Source organism: Morus notabilis, unplaced genomic scaffold (assembly GCF_000414095.1).
Source record: "Morus notabilis unplaced genomic scaffold, ASM41409v2 Scaffold96, whole genome shotgun sequence".
Classification (NCBI taxonomy): Eukaryota; Viridiplantae; Streptophyta; class Magnoliopsida; order Rosales; family Moraceae; genus Morus; species Morus notabilis.
In genome coordinates this window covers 340,282-356,410 of record NW_010367009.1, presented here as the reverse complement: position 1 = coordinate 356,410, position 16,129 = coordinate 340,282, and the positions used below count along the sequence as shown (strand labels likewise).

The 16,129-nt window shown below is 34.2% G+C and overlaps 2 protein-coding genes across 2 annotated transcripts; one reads left to right on the top strand and one right to left on the bottom strand.

Annotated features, from left to right (window-relative positions):
• Window positions 1–1,039: 1,039 nt before the first annotated feature.
• Window positions 1,040–9,181, top strand: LOC21401478 (coatomer subunit delta). Its single transcript, XM_010111550.2, has 12 exons — window positions 1,040–1,224; window positions 2,445–2,513; window positions 2,858–2,897; window positions 4,198–4,421; window positions 5,134–5,376; window positions 5,486–5,660; window positions 6,066–6,370; window positions 6,518–6,713; window positions 6,808–6,961; window positions 7,960–8,022; window positions 8,129–8,225; window positions 8,862–9,181. Exons 2-12 carry the CDS (start codon window positions 2,511–2,513, stop codon window positions 8,949–8,951), a joined length of 1,590 nt encoding a protein of 529 aa, XP_010109852.1. The 5' UTR covers window positions 1,040–1,224; window positions 2,445–2,510; the 3' UTR covers window positions 8,952–9,181.
• A 1,946-nt stretch (window positions 9,182–11,127) lies between these two features.
• On the bottom strand, window positions 11,128–14,177 carry LOC21401477 (terpene synthase 10). Its single transcript, XM_024174366.1, has 7 exons — window positions 13,780–14,177; window positions 13,398–13,671; window positions 12,865–13,267; window positions 12,468–12,683; window positions 12,206–12,344; window positions 11,754–12,002; window positions 11,128–11,619 (listed from the first exon to the last, which is right to left on the bottom strand). The coding sequence occupies exons 1-7, from the start codon at window positions 14,065–14,067 to the stop codon at window positions 11,314–11,316; spliced, it is 1,875 nt and encodes a 624-aa protein (XP_024030134.1). The 5' UTR covers window positions 14,068–14,177; the 3' UTR covers window positions 11,128–11,313.
• Window positions 14,178–16,129: the final 1,952 nt, after the last annotated feature.

Genomic DNA, 16,129 nt, shown 5'->3' with positions numbered 1-16,129 from the left:
AATTTTCTTAAGACACTTAATTCCATGCATTATAACATGAAGTACATCATATCATGAACATATATACATTTATCAAATCATAAAAAGAAAATGAACACATATATAATTTCTATAAAATGATATGAACTTGTTCTTAGCACCTCGAGTCCTCGTCGCATTCACCTGTAAAATATAACTCAATATGATGTTAGAATTAATTAATTATAATACCATAACTTTATTCAAGTTAATTCTTAATGTTTATTTCTAGGAATTTTGTCAGTTAGAAAAATGAGTGTTACAACCCGTTTGTTTCATATATTCAAATTTAAAATCATTGATTCTGCTATAATATTTTCCTCTCATAAAAAATTTAAAGTTAAAACATTAGAATCAAAATTATAGTTTGAGTATATATTCCAAACCGGCCCTAAATTTGCTTTTGTTTAACTATTTTATGTTATGATATTTATTTTAATTGTAAAAATTAAAAAAAGAAAAAAACGGCTCTTCAAAAGTCTAATATAATTCGATAGTTTTAGATTAGATTAGATGTTGAGAGAACTTCTTCATTATTAGTGGATTGAGATTTCTCCAAATCCATATTTTTATATTAGATTGTAAAGTTTTAAAATAATTGGTAGAATTGATCCTCCCTTATTTACATGATGGCACATGCTATAACACACACATATATATATATATATATATATATATATATATATATTTCACATGACATGATGGCACATGCTATAACATATATATGTATATATATGTGTGTATATATATATATATTTTACATCATGTGAAAAAGAAGAGTCTTTTCATCATTTTAGTAAATAAAATACGTTACCCTTTTTTTTGAATTTTTTAAAGTACGTTAATTTACAATTAAATTAAATTTTTATTTATTAAATTTATATAAAATTACGTAAAAATTATTAAATATATAAATTTAACCGTTAAAAACCCTTTTGCTTTTGACAAAATATAAAATTCATTATCAGGGATGTAAGAAAACAAAATAGAAATGCAATAATAATTTTCATTTATTTGGTACATAATACCGCCATTGAAGGAACTAAAAAATCACATCCCCAATTTTCTGTTTTCTTCATTTCCCTTGGCAAATATATAAGTCAAGAGCACTCTTCTCCAAATTTCTTTCTTCGTGTTTTCGTTTCGTCTCGTTCACCGTTACCTCACTTCAGTCGACCTCCGAAAGCGCCAACGTCGCACCTCCAGGTTCAGATCTCTCTCTCTCTCTCTCCCCTCTCTCTCTCATGAATTTCGTTTTTCTCTCTCTGCTTTCTTAATGGAGATCTGATCCATTTCTTGGTCAAATTGGGGGAAAAAATCGTTAGGGATCTGTTTCCAAAGCTAATTTAGTTCTTTTTCTCTTTCATTTGTTATTCAATTATTTCAATTTCGCTGGATCTGGACGCTAAATTCGTTCTTATTCTTTCCTCATTTTCTTATCAAATCAATATAGCTGCCTTCAGTTTGATTCTTAATCTCGTTAGTTCACAGTTTGTAATCGTAATTTTACGGTATTGGGGATTGGAGTGAGATTTTTCTTTCCTTTTGGGTGTCGGGAGTTTTAGAGAAGAATTTGGGCGTGTTCAATTTGCATTTGTGTTGTTGATCTCTAGAATGAATGAATAAATAACTGAGGAGGCAACGGAGATGTAATTAGTTAAGTAAGGAGATAATGGATTTCAAAATTATACAATTCAGCTTCAGTTTTGCAATGTGTAGGTGGGAATGTCTTTGATCTAGTAGATCTGTTAGTTTCATTTTGTTTATCGTGGACGTTTCAGTTTTCCCTTGTGAGATTCTGAAAGTTTGATTTATTTTTAAGGTTGTCTTCTATTGGATCTACGATATCTGAAAGTTTGTCTTAGGCCCAGTTCATTTTACCGATTCGAGTTTTGCTGCAGTAAAAAGCTCTCATAAACAGTCACATCTAACTTTTTTTACTACAGTAAAAAACTCACATAAAATCACATCTCAACTTAAATTAAAAACTCGAATTAGCGAACTAAATGGACCCTTAGTTTATGGGGAAGACGATGTTTCAAAGATTTGTAAGGTCGTCTTTTATAGGATTGGATCTAGTTTTTGAATTTCACCTCGACCTGATTCTGGGCAGACCAGCTTTTCTCTCTAGATTTTGTGTTCAAGTTTATGTGTGTTCTGTGGGTACTTCAGAAAGACATGACAAATTAGCGAATAGAACTGAATTATTCGTATATAGTTGATCTTTTGGTGCCTATAGTTGAGCTACTGGGAATTCAAATTTTTGCTATTCTGTTTCTCACGTGGGCGAGTTTCTTCTAGAGATATAAGTTATCGATAATGGAATAACGGGAAGTTTTATTGCATGATGATATTCTCTTATACTTGTTAATTGCGGTCTTAGTTGCTTGTCTATTATCTTACGTTCCCCAAATCTAAATTTTTAGGTGCTGGACAAGACTTTGTTCCGTTGTGATCGGTGCTCGTGGATTCTTATTTCTCAGTAAATCAAGATGGTAAGCTTTTTACCCTTTTGAGCTTCCTACTTTAATCTTCTATGTTTCATCACAGATGGTGTTTGGTTCTAACTTTTCAGTTACTAATGTGGTTATATATTCCTCTGTATAATTTATCGTTGTTTCAGCATCTTTAGCTGCATTTGTTGTAGTTTTCAATTTTGAAAAGGGGTTAAAATGTGTGCATACCAAGTACATGCGGTTTCATACCACCCTTTCAATCAAAGATATAAAAGGGCATGAGTACCTAATGCTGCTATTCATCTTTTGATTCCTTCACAATCTTGTTGCTATTTCTTATTATTGCAATGTTGCTTCTCATTTATCTTTCATTTGTGATCTAGGTTGTTCTTGCTGCTTCCATTGTAAGCAAGTCTGGGAAAGGTGAGTAATTTGTATGTTTCTAGCCTTTCTTTTAGTCAATTCAGATAAAAATTCCTGCTTCTCTTATGTTGGAGTTCTCTAGTGTGAGGAAAACGTGAGACAACTATTATGGGAAGGAAAGAGATTGCTCATTTTGTGTAAAGTATAATGGTAGGAACTCTCAGTTTATCACCTGTATTAAACCCACTCTCAGTTTATCACCTGTATTAAACCCATAGCGTTTATTTAAAGGATATGTCTGAAATACTCAGGAATGGCTTTGAAGCTAAAGTGTAATATCAGAAGGAATGGAATTTAAATGACAAACTGCATCTTGGAAGTGTGAATCTCCATGAACAATATGTGGGTTGAAAGTTCCAATAACATTGAGTTTAAAGTTTAAACACCACACTTAACAAAGAATGTTTTCTGGAATCGCTTGAAAATATTTGTTAAAGTTGGTAATATACTATATAGATATGGGACTGGGAATGAAGCTTAAGGACAGTGGTATATGTTGTATCTATTGGCATTCTGCATACCTTGTTTATTTTTTTTAGAGCATTAATTTTTAACAAATCTTCAATGCATCTGGTTTTATTTTGTTTATCTTTTTCTGTGTTGTTTCAAATATAAATGGAATATTTATATTTTCATTCCTTGTATTTTGGGTTTATTTAAAAATTATACCTTCGGTTTTTGATCTCAAATGTATACCTTCTAATTAGATTTAATATACAAATACCCTACCTCGGTCAACAATTTATTTTGACCTTCAAAATGACAAACTATCCTTAAGAAAAAGAGAAAAAGAGAAAACTAAAACTTTCTAATATTACAAAAAATAAATAAAAACACAAAAAAAAAAAACCTATTTCAAGGGTATATTGCATGTTTTTTATGTCAAAACTGTAAGTTTTATTTTTTTTTTAATTTTTTTTTTCATTTACCGTTTTTTATTCAAGGGTATTTTAAGTACTTTTAAGGTTAAAATCGAAAGTTGACCATGGAAAGGTACTGATTTGTGTATTAAATCTAATTTAAAGGTATATAATTGAATATTGATGAGATAAAAAACTAAAAGTATAGTTTTTGAATAAATCCAAAACACAGGGTATAAAATGGTAAATATCCCAATATGAATTATTCCTTTGGTTTTTAAGCAAATAAGATTACTAACATAATCATGATTCTCAATCTGTTATTCATTACATAGATATACGATTTACTTTTCATTTTAAGTGACAAAGTTTTGATCTGTTGCATTTTTTGTGGGTGCTTTGAACTCTCAATTAATGGTTTCTATTTCTTGCTTTGGCAGTGCTTGTATCTAGGCAGTTTGTGGATATGTCTCGTATAAGAATAGAAGGTCTGCTTGCTGCTTTTCCAAAGTTGGTAGGCACTGGAAAACAACATACATATGTTGAGACAGAAAACGTTCGCTATGTTTACCAGCCTATTGAAGCTTTGTACTTGCTACTTGTAACAAACAAACAAAGCAACATTCTGGAAGATCTGGAGACACTGCGGCTGCTCTCTAAGCTTGTATCCTTTTGTTCTATGGTTGTTTATCTCATCCGAAGCAAAACATTTCTTTCTTGAGATGTTTTTACCATGGTTCTCGATCCCGACCTTTTATGCTTCATGCTCTAATGCCTTGTTCTTCCATAAGTCTTTCATGAATTTACTTTGCATTTTTCATTGGGTTTCTGGATAAATTCTTTCAGCCTATGACAATTCTTTTTACCACCATGGTTCTCTCTAGAAAGGGCTAGGAAGCTGCATTTGTGCGCAAGGTCATGGAGGCTGTATGCACTTGTGCTCCAGTCCCCACTTCTACAAATTGTGAACTTATTATAAGATGGGCACTATCCTAGTTCACTTCTGTGGATCTAATAATTAGAGTCTTAGTATTATCAGATGTTCAAGTACATGGAAACGTCAAAAAACCTATACTTGCAACTGCAGTTTTCCTGAAGAGAAAAACTGCCACTTCTATTTAGGATGATGGTCCATGGAATTCTCCAACTAAGTCTTCTACTTCATGTAAACAGATTTTCTTTTGCTCTTTCTTTCTTTCTTTTTCTTTATTTCTTTTAAATTTTAAGTTCTTTTTTCTTCTTCAATATCTTTTACTGTATAACATTTTGCAATTTGGATTATTAAGGTTTTCAATGGCTTCTAAGATCTGTTGGGTAAAGGCGTTTTTCATTTGCATTAGTTTTAGGTCAACAGTTTATTCCTTAATCAATTATAGGTACCAGAGTATTCTATGTCCCTAGATGAAGAGGGCATATGCAGGACTGCTTTCGAGCTGATTTTTGCTTTTGATGAAGTCATATCTCTTGGGCACAAGGAAAATGTTACTGTTGCTCAGGTTAAGCAGTACTGTGAGATGGAGAGTCATGAAGAGAAGCTGCATAAGTTGGTAATGCAGAGCAAGATCAATGAGACCAAGGACGTCATGAAACGTAAAGCTAGTGAGATTGACAAAAGCAAGGTACTTTATGAGGGGTCCTGTATGTGCTCATGCACAGATTCTGTGCCTATGACAATTCCCATCATCAAGTCTTCCAATTTAAAATTCAGCCACTTCTTATATTTTGCAGATTGAAAAGGGTAGAGGTGACAAGGGAGGATTTATGTCTTTACAGTCGATGGGCTCAGGAAGAATTGAGAGTAGCTTTAGTGATATGAGCATTTCTAGTAGTGGAAGTGGTTTTGGCAGTGGTTCTGGTTTTGGATTGAGCACTGATGTTGACTCATTTTCTACCAAGTCTAAAGGTCCGTTCATGCTTGGTGCTATGGATGTTAGGCAATGCTTATGATATTTATCATTTTTGGATGAATGTCATTTTTGGTGCGGGTTACATTTTCGAAGTTATTGTTTTCTCCCCCATTCTTTTCAATATTCCCTTGCAAATAATGCATTTCTATTTGCTTCAATTCTTTAGACTCGCCAGTAGTCTCCTTAAGATTTGATTTTGCTTTTGTACTTTTCTTTTTTTCAATGAAGTTTTATTTTTACCCAAAAAAAAGTGCTTGGTTTTTTAAGCTGCGTTATGTTTCCCTTTTAATGAATATAGATGTGTCCTATCTGTTTCTAATACAGCAATACCAGTTATTTATTTGGACAATTACATATTGCACTAAAAGAACTCTTTTAACCATTCATGTTAATATCCTCAGGTCGTCCACCTTCAGCAGCCAATGCTCCTCCTAAAGGTCTTGGTATGCAGTTAGGGAAATCACAAAGGACAAACCAGTTCTTGGAGTCTTTGAAAGCGGAAGGTGAAGTTATCCTTGAAGATGTGCAGCCAAAAGCTGGCCAATCTAGATCAGCTGCCCCACCTCTAACTGATCCTATTACTTTGACTGTCGAGGAGAAACTCAACGTAACACTTAAACGTGATGGTGGAGTCAGCAACTTTGATGTGCAGGGAACTTTGTCTCTGCAAATTCTTAATGCAGAAGATGGACATATCCAAGTTCAGGTACTGCGTTTTGGTTTATGGTTACCCCCCCCAATCAAAAGTGGCTGCATGCGGTCTTTGCCATAAGAGACTTATAGAGTTGTCATTGCAAGAGTTCTGCTTTAGTTTTTCTCATTATGATTGTTTTATTTTCTTCCTTTTCTTTAGATTGAAACTGGTGGGAATCCTGGCATCCTTTTCAAGACACACCCTAACATGAACAAAGAATTATTTTCAAATGAAAATATTCTTGGCCTGAAGGATCCCAATAGGCCTTTTCCTGCTGGTACTGGTGATGCGGGAGGTGTTGGTCTTTTGAAGTGGAGAATGCAGAGCACAGACGAATCAATAGTGCCTTTAACAAGTGGGTTTCAAGTCTTTTTTCTTTCTTTTTTATTTTTTTGGGTTTACAGTTTTAATGAATGCTTAGGTCATTTACATGTCTATTCTTCTTGCAGTCAACTGCTGGCCCTCTGTTTCTGGTAATGAAACTTATGTCAGCATCGAATATGAAGCTTCATCAATGTTTGATCTGCGGAATGTTGTGATCTCAGTACCACTTCCAGCTCTCCGCGAGGCTCCAAGTGTGAGACAAGTTGATGGTGAATGGAGGTGAGACATTGAATCCCTTAAATTTTATTTATAGCTTGTACTTTGAGTGGTCAGCAGTAGATGAGACAGGTCACTGTAGGTAGAGGGCTTGAATTAGGAAAGAAGAGCAAAAAAGCTAGTCCATGAACGTAGAGACAGTGCCAGCAAGTGGTCAAAAATACTGTCAATAGAGTGCCTTGATTGGTTCCTAAGCCATTTGATGGTGGAAAGTGGGTTTTCGGGTTCTTTTTTCTTAGGTTTCTCCCCACTTTTGTAGACTTAGAATTGTTCCTCTAGCACAAAGAATAGTTGCAACGAACCCAATGAAAGCAAACAGAGTCCTATCGTAGAAAGTAGTTAATTAATAAGATATTTGAAAATTTTCATCTTTAGGTTCTATGATTCATTCCCACTTTGTAATGTTTATTCTAATGTTGATCTTTGAACAGTTTTAATGATCTCAGAATCTACAATTGTGGAATTGTAAAGTGTTGCATGTAAACGCGAGATTTTAACATAGGTGTTGGACCCTCACATATGTTTAGCTACATATGGTCGGATTCATGAATATAGGCATGTTATTGATCCGTACACTAAAGAATCCTGATTTTTGGAATATACTTTGCAGCTTGTTGGGGATTTCCTGTCCTTATTTCCAACTTATGATTATTGTGACAGTATGATCTTTTATCTTTATTTGTAAATGGATTGTTTTGTTAAAATGATAAATATGTTATTGTTTGGAGTGTGCAGAAGAGAGAAATGGAATATAAACCTGGCATATTAGCCGATTGTTTGTATTAAGGATTAAGATTTCGGGGGACCAAATGTTCTGTTTGGATATTATATTATATTTCTGTTTTGATAAGTCACCTTCTAGATTTGGCATATTACTTAATTTACTCATTCTTGTGATGATACGTGAATTAGTTCTATGCCATCGTTACTCTGTTTTATCTGATATCATTGTATTTCTTGAGTTCAACCTTCAATGCACTTTCACTTTTGATGATTTGCAGGTATGACTCAAGGAATTCCGTCTTGGAATGGTCCATACTTCTCATAGATAACTCTAGCCGCAGGTCCGTAATTGTTGGATTTCTTTCTGTTATATATATATATATTTTTTATTTATTTTTTAAAACATTATTGCAAAGGACTCTTACCTTTTTGTTTAAATCTTGGCAGTGGATCAATGGAGTTTGTTGTTCCTCCAGCTGATTCATCTGTGTTTTTCCCTATTTCCGTGAGCTTCTCTGCTACTAATACATTCAGTGATTTGAAGGTATGCATCTTTCTTTTGGACCTTTTCATCATGCTACTTGAATGTTTCACGTGAGCCTCTAATCTACTTGCCACGTGATTGTGTTCCATACTGATGTGAATGTTGCAAGTCATAAGGTTGGATCTGATTCTGTTATGTAGGCAATTTTTAATACGAGCAAGGGCAAACTTTGTCCTGCATCTATAAAACATAAATCTGGTGCTGAGTAAGAATTAGCTGTGGTTTCATAATTATCATATGAATCTTCATCATTTTCGTATTTGTGTAAGCACAAAAAAAAAAAAAAAAAATCCTTGAATATTGTTGACATTGGTCGATTATTGACTTTATGATTCATACATGTTGAATATTATTTTTGGGGAGCTGGGCAGAAGGATATATTTGGGCATCTGATAAATTAGAGTTTAACTAATGCGTTTATTTTCCCTTCCCGTTTGGCATAGCTATGTTATATGTATATTTGTTTATATGAAGTATGGTTAGTTTCATGTAAATCAATTGATTTTCTCCCCTGAACATTAAGATAGCGTCTGAAAAATTGTCCCTCCAATATGCTATTGATTTTCTAAAGTTGTAACATTAATTCAGTGCAGATTCATGGCTTTATAACCTTGTTCATGTCTTAACGTTTTACAGGTTGTGAACATCTTGCCCCTGAACGGTGGAGCTCCGCCCAAGTTTTCGCAAAGAACGCAGTTGGTCACAGAGAATTATCAAGTTGTGTGAGTGGAATACCCTTTTTTGATGTCGATTAAATAGTTCGTCTAGAGTTCCTCTTTCGACCCTTTTATAACTCGGTTTAAGGTCTATGATGACAATTATTTTTGTTTTAGAGAGGTGAACGTGAGGGATGCTTATAAGAATCCAATTATTTCGGTTTGAAAAATATGAACACGAGGGAATTGCCTGAAAGAATGAATATTTTATTTTATCGACAACTCTTTTATTTGATTTATAAATTTTGCTCTTATTCTTTGATTTCTTAGTCTTCAGTTCATCTGAAGTTCTGTGGCCGTGTTCTCGATCCTTCTTAATTGGTTACCACTTCATGCTTTTTCTCCATTTATGGATTATTATCCAAAATTCATCTGTTGGCAGTAACTAGTACAGTGCTATTTCTCAGCAAAAACTATTGTGGTGCTATCGCTATAAAAGTAACTAAATTGGGTATACAAGTCCAGTGTCAAAAACATTATTTTATTGGCGCTGTTATTGAGCGGTGCACTCAGGATGATGGATGGTGATCAACTGACCCTACACACACAAGCAAAAACAATCAACTGACCTCACACACACAGGCAAAAACGCACTCAGGAACCCACCACACACACAAGCAAAAACAATAAGCTGACCCCACACACACACACAAGCAAAAACAATAAGAAGCACTCAGGATGATAGATGGTGATCAACTGACCCCACACACACACGCAAAAACAACAAGAAGCACTCAGGATGATGAATGGTGATCAACTAACCCCACAACACACGCAAAAACAACAAGAAGCATTCAGGATGATGGATGGTGATCAACTGACCCCACAACACACGCAAAAACAACAAGAAGCACTCAGGATGATGGATGGTGATCAACTGACCCACTTGGTTACATTATCATTTCCTTGAAAGATCGATTAACTGACCCCACACACACACAAGCAAAAACAATGAGAAGCACTCAGGATGATGGGCGCAAAAACAACAAACACTCAGGATGATGGATGGTGATCAATTGACCCCACACACACACGCAAAAATAACCAGAAGCACTCAGGATGATGGATGGTGATCAACTGACCCACCCGGTTACATTATCATTTCCTTGAAAGATCGATCAACTGACCCCCCACACACACACAAGCAAAAACAACAAGAAGCACTCAGGATGATGGATGGTGATCAACTGACCCACCCGGTTACATTATCATTTCCTTGAAAGATCGATCAACTGACCCCCCACACACACACAAGCAAAAACAACAAGAAGCACTCAAGATGATGGGCGCAAAAATAACAAGAAGCACTCAGGATGATGGATGGTGATCAACTTACCTACCCGGTTACATTATCATTTCCTTGAAAGATCGATCAACTGACCCCACACACACACAAGCAAAAACAACAAGAAGCACTCAGGATGATGGATGGTGATCAACTAACCCACCCGGTTACATTATCAGTTCCTTGAAAGGTCGATCGTCACTACACTCCGTTATTCGTCATATGTAATGGAGGATCTCCAACTCAATAGTACCAAAGCCAGCACCACGATCCTGATTTTGAACTTCAGGATTAAGATATTGACCGTACTTACTGCTTTAAGTATTATAAGTTATAACGATGCATCGATTCTCACCCACACATTATTTACAGTTATAATCTTCTATTGTTAAATAGGTTTAATATCAAGCATTCATACCAAATTTACAAACAGGGGTTAACTTTTAATCTTGGCAATTCATCTCCTAAACTTTAAAATTTATAGCAATGATTGTCAAATCGAAAATGAAGAAAAAATTTAGTGATTTCTTCCACATGAATAGTTTAAACTCCGTTTGGTAAGAGGGAAAGAAGAGAAATTTTTAGAGGTGATATAATTATAATTTAGTTGAGGAGTTGCACATAATTTTGTTAGTAGGAGCAGAATATGAAAGCTATATTTATTATCTATTACTATTGTAAAAAGGAGAGTTCCTTATTGGCGCTATTACATTTTTTGTTTGAAAATAAAATTATCACTTAGGAAAACACTAAATATTACTTTAAAAATAACTCTAAAAAAATAAAAATTACACTTGAATTAACGCAATAATTATAAAATGTCACTTTATTTTCATTATTAACTCCACATGCGAAGCACATTGCTTCACTAGTAATATATATAAATGTATTAATAATTGTTATTTTCTATTCGAATGGTAATTACTTTTCTAAAAAAGATATAACTTACAAGAAAGAGGCTTTGTTCTAGGTGCACCCCACAATTTATCACATAAGAAAAATGAAAAATAAAAAGAAAAAAATTAATTGTGCTGGGGCAACATAACAGACATGAATGAGACACTTTAATGGTGATCATCTTAGCTTTTCATGGGTAAGACTTGAGAGGAATGGGATCAACAAGTAATGACATGACAAGCTCCTTTGTTTCACGATCTTGAATAGCATATCCATCTCCATGTAGGTACATGCTTTGTGCCATCCTAACAACGTTCGTCGCAATTTCAGTGAATGTTTTTGAGAAGGAGGAGTCTGCAACTCTATCTTCATTTATTTTCTTCCACGTTTCACGAATCAGTAACTTTATATGTTGACGAGCCTTCTCCTCTGAAACACCAGCTTCGTGCATGTAGCATTGAATTGATTTAGGAACGTCACCCCTTTTAATTTCATCCTAAATTAGAAGAAAATAATAACTAATAAATATAGTTTCCAATGATTAATACTATGAAAACAATGGATTGAGAGAACACAATATTTTATCTTTTAAATAAATATAATTTCCCATGAGCTAGTTATTTTTAATACCAACGATGTTTCAAGATCATTTAGAAATCGACAAAGGATTCCTGATTGACGGATTATACTCGGATACTCTTCCAAGCAAGTCAATGCCTCTTTTGTTGTAGGATTTGCAGCAAAAACGTAGACATTCACCAGTATTACTGGTACCGAGAATGAAATCCATGCATTATCAATGTACTCTTGGAATGTTGGTGTGTATCCACTGTAGTACCATTTTGCTTCGACTAAATAAGATTTACAAAGATCTGCCCACTAAAAAAATATGATATATATGAGATTTAAAGTTAGCCAGAATTGTTGAATAATTAAATATTACAAGAAATAAACTTGTAGCTAGATAAGAATTAATTAAGATCGCATGATGTAAATATTTCGTTCAAAAATGAAGGAAATAACTTGATAGATGGAGCTAGAAAAAATGATTAAAAAAAATAAATTAAATTATTAGTACGTACTGCTTTCTTAAGGTATTTAATATAGTGGATGCCATGTTCCTTGAGAAACTCTAATGCCGTATCATTTACGAAATTGTGGAAGGCAAGAAAACACATCCTCATGTAATCCGGCAGTTGATCCATACCGCTTGTATCCCATCTAATATAAATAAAATTAATAAAGATCAATATGTGATGATCTTAATTCAAAAGGCAATATTATTGAAAATGATCATGACATAATTATATTAATATTAATATTACTACCAAAATTATTAATTACCTCTCAACCGCATCTGTAAAGAGCTCCAATTCATCAAGTGTACCATAAACATCATATATGTCGTCGATTAGTGTTACAAAGGCATTTACTTTGGTGCCTAATCTTCTGTAGCTACTAAATTGAGGCTCAAATGCAAATCCCAAAGTAAGTAAGAGATTCTCCATCAACCTATCTCTTGCAAACTCAAGCTTTCCTAGGCCCGTCTTTCTCCACCACCTTTAATTACACATGATATACGACAAGTTAGAATCAACCTCAATCATCGTACGTAGAAAATAAATAATGTATGTTGGATTTTTTATATATTAATTATTTTCATCTTACACAAATTGAGTGCACAAGAGAAGAAAATTTACTATTTTTGATTTATCATCTTGTTAATATATCTAACAATTACCTGTACGCATGTTTGAGATCTTCTTGGTGCGTAGATTGGACAATGTTGAAATCTAGTTTAGCAAGTTCAAGCAAAGAAGGGTTCATGTCTTGTCTCCTCTCGTACATATCGATGAACCACCTACTCTCCAACCTTGGTGTTCTCCAATGTAGTGGTAACTCCAATGCATGGCTCACTAGAAGATGAGACAAATTAATATCATCATTTTGGTGTTCCTTGGAATTCTTCGTCATCATTATGTATTCCTCTAGGCATTTGGTAGTCAAGTCTCGAGCTTCCTCCAAAATACTCTCACCTTCAACCATATGAAATGAAGCTTCATATAAAGATAGCATTGCTGCCATGGTATGATCATCAGTACTGAATTTCCCCGTCTTCTCATCCCGGAAAGCATTGAAGACTTCTGCGATGTTCAAAGTTGAATAATAATATATTTGTATATGATCATGAGGAGGAATTAGTAAGTACTATAAGGATCACTTGATGGATTAATTATTATATATAGGGAAATTAAAAAAAAAATATTTAAGTACCTTGAGGAATTTGATATCCATGTTGACGTAGGATTCTAAATTCAAGAGCTGTGGCATATAGATTCATGTTCTTCTTGGAGTACATATTATTGTAATTTGTGTATATTTCCTCCAACACACTCTGTATTTCAGCCTCAAAGTGATAAGATATTCCAAGTCTCTGCAAGATGTCTATATGCTCAAGTTGCGCTATATGATCACCTTCCAGCGTTTTAAGAATCTCTCTTTCCTCGTCCTTGAGGTTCTCGACTCGTTCAGCATATAAAGATTCCTTCTGAAATAACCAATCCAATAGTAGTAGCAAAAAAAATTAAAGAAATGATTTATGTCACCAAATGAGTATTGAGTTCCAAGTGAAATTAATAATGTCGAAGAATGTTACCGTGTATTGAGTTCCAAGTGACTGCACGTAGTCGAACTTCCAAAGAGGGGGTTGGTAGTTTGCAGATCGTCGAGCAATATTTTCACCATTAATATTGGAAACTTGTTTAGAATTATCGGCCACGCATTGAACTCGAGAAGAAGCAAGTACTCGAGTAGTACTTCTTAGTCTTTGAATTGACGAAGTTGGAAATGGAGCAGCTGGATATAATGATAAAGCTGGTGATCTGCTGATAAAACTAGTGCAAATCGAGAGTGAAGTAGAAAACTGTACTGTATGATACGCCATGGAAAAGAAATGAAGCTCTTCTCTTCTCTTCTCTTGTCTTTTTTTTGTTTTTGCTTTTTGGTTGGTTTCTAGCTCTTAGAATGGACAGTATAGTATTAAAGAACTCTTCTGTGATTTGCGAATGACAAGTTTAAGTCTCGCTTCTATATATTTATACACCTCATTTTGATGAAGCGTATACAAAACCAAAAGGAGGGTCGGTCGGTAGGTGACTCGCATAGTACCACAAATTATGCACATGTTGGTTTTTGGAAAAACAAAAGCACAAATATATTGTAAATAATTATGCACATGTTTGCTTTTAGAAAAAGAAAAGGATAATAATGACATTTATGCACATGTTTTTCGTTTCTCAATATCAGGCATTTTTTTAATACTCTTGCAACCTTTTTCCATCAGGCTTCGACGATCGAAGGTGGAGGATTACAAACTACAATTACCTGCACCAAGCTACAGTAGTCAGTCAATATAGCGCCACAGTTTTTGGACTAACAATATTATATTTTTCTAGTACAGCGTTTATGACGTGGTGTTTATATTTTGTATTTTACGATGATCATGTAGCCTAATTGAGTACGAATCCACTTTACGAAGAAAGTAATTTTAGCCTGGTTCACTTTGTAGATTTAAATTTTTAATTTTAATTAAAATATGATATTTTTTAAGAGGTTTTAATTGTACTAAAAAAAATTAAATGTGATATTTTTTTAAAATTTTTAATTATAAAAATTTAAAATTAAAAATTTAAATTAATGAGATGAACGAGAAAGTATCTTGTTTTTGAACTTAGGCAATGTCCCCAAATTAAAGTTTTATATTGGTGTGTGCATATAAAAGAGGTTTGATTTTTGATCCTCTAAATATATATACATATATACACAGTTATTAGATTTCTTACCCTACAAAAATAATTTGGGAAAAAGTAGAAAACTTAGGTGATTGTAAAGGAAAAACCGCATTTTAAAATCACCCAATAAATAAATGAGTGGTTCTATTTACACACCACTATATACTCTCCACACCTCCCACTACTACAAATTGGCCTATTTGTCGTCGCAAATAAGTGAATATTTGCAGCGACAAGTCGTCGCTACTAATTCTGTAAAACTGAAAGAATAATGTCGTTGCAAAAACGTCATACGTCGTCGTAAATAATGGTTGGCACCAGATATCGTATGACGCTAAATTTTAGCGCCAAATAGCACGTTTTGCGACGACAAGTCAACACAAATACTCCATTATTTGCGACGCAAATAGTCCCGCACAAATAAACTTTATTTTATTTTATTTTCCCAAGCAAAAAGAATAATTTTGACGGTTGGCACATTTTTTTTGCGACGAGAATAATGTATGTCGTCGCAAAAATGATTTGTATTCCCTCACTAATTAACAAGGCGGGAAAACAGGGCGGGACCCCAAATATTATTTGCGACGACATTACATATGTCGTCACAAATAAGGATTCCAAAACCTTCCTTACACAACACTTGTCGTTGCAAATAATTCATTGTCGTCACAAATAACTTTAAGTTATTTTTGCGACAATATGTCGTCGCAAATAGTCTATTTTGTTGTCGCAATAAATCCTGTTATATGCTCACAAGCAGGGCCTCCTCCTCCATTTTCTCCGATCGGTTTCTCTCTCTCTTCTCTCTCACTCGGCCTCTCACCGATTTTTTTCGGTTTTCTCATCCCAAACTCTCAAAATATCTTTGTATTCTCTTCAAAATCAACAATATTATATGTTTTATTTGTTTTTCTTCCAAAAAATCCCAAACTCTAAAATTATGCTGCCACTGCCGAAATCCACCGCCGCCGTCGAGAGCCGCCGCTGCCGCCCTTTGTCCCGGTTAATCTTGCCGTTTTCAACCCCCGTTTCAGTGGGTTTGAATTTTGTAAGTTTTTTTGGTCCAAATTATTGTATTTCTTAGTTTAAAATTTATGAGTTTTTTGTTATTTGAATGGTGCAGCAGTCGGATCCTAGTTCAAGCGTTATTGAATCCTGGGGAAACGGCCATCTTTACTCCGGTATAGGCATTCGTTCACCCAATTTTTTTTTTTT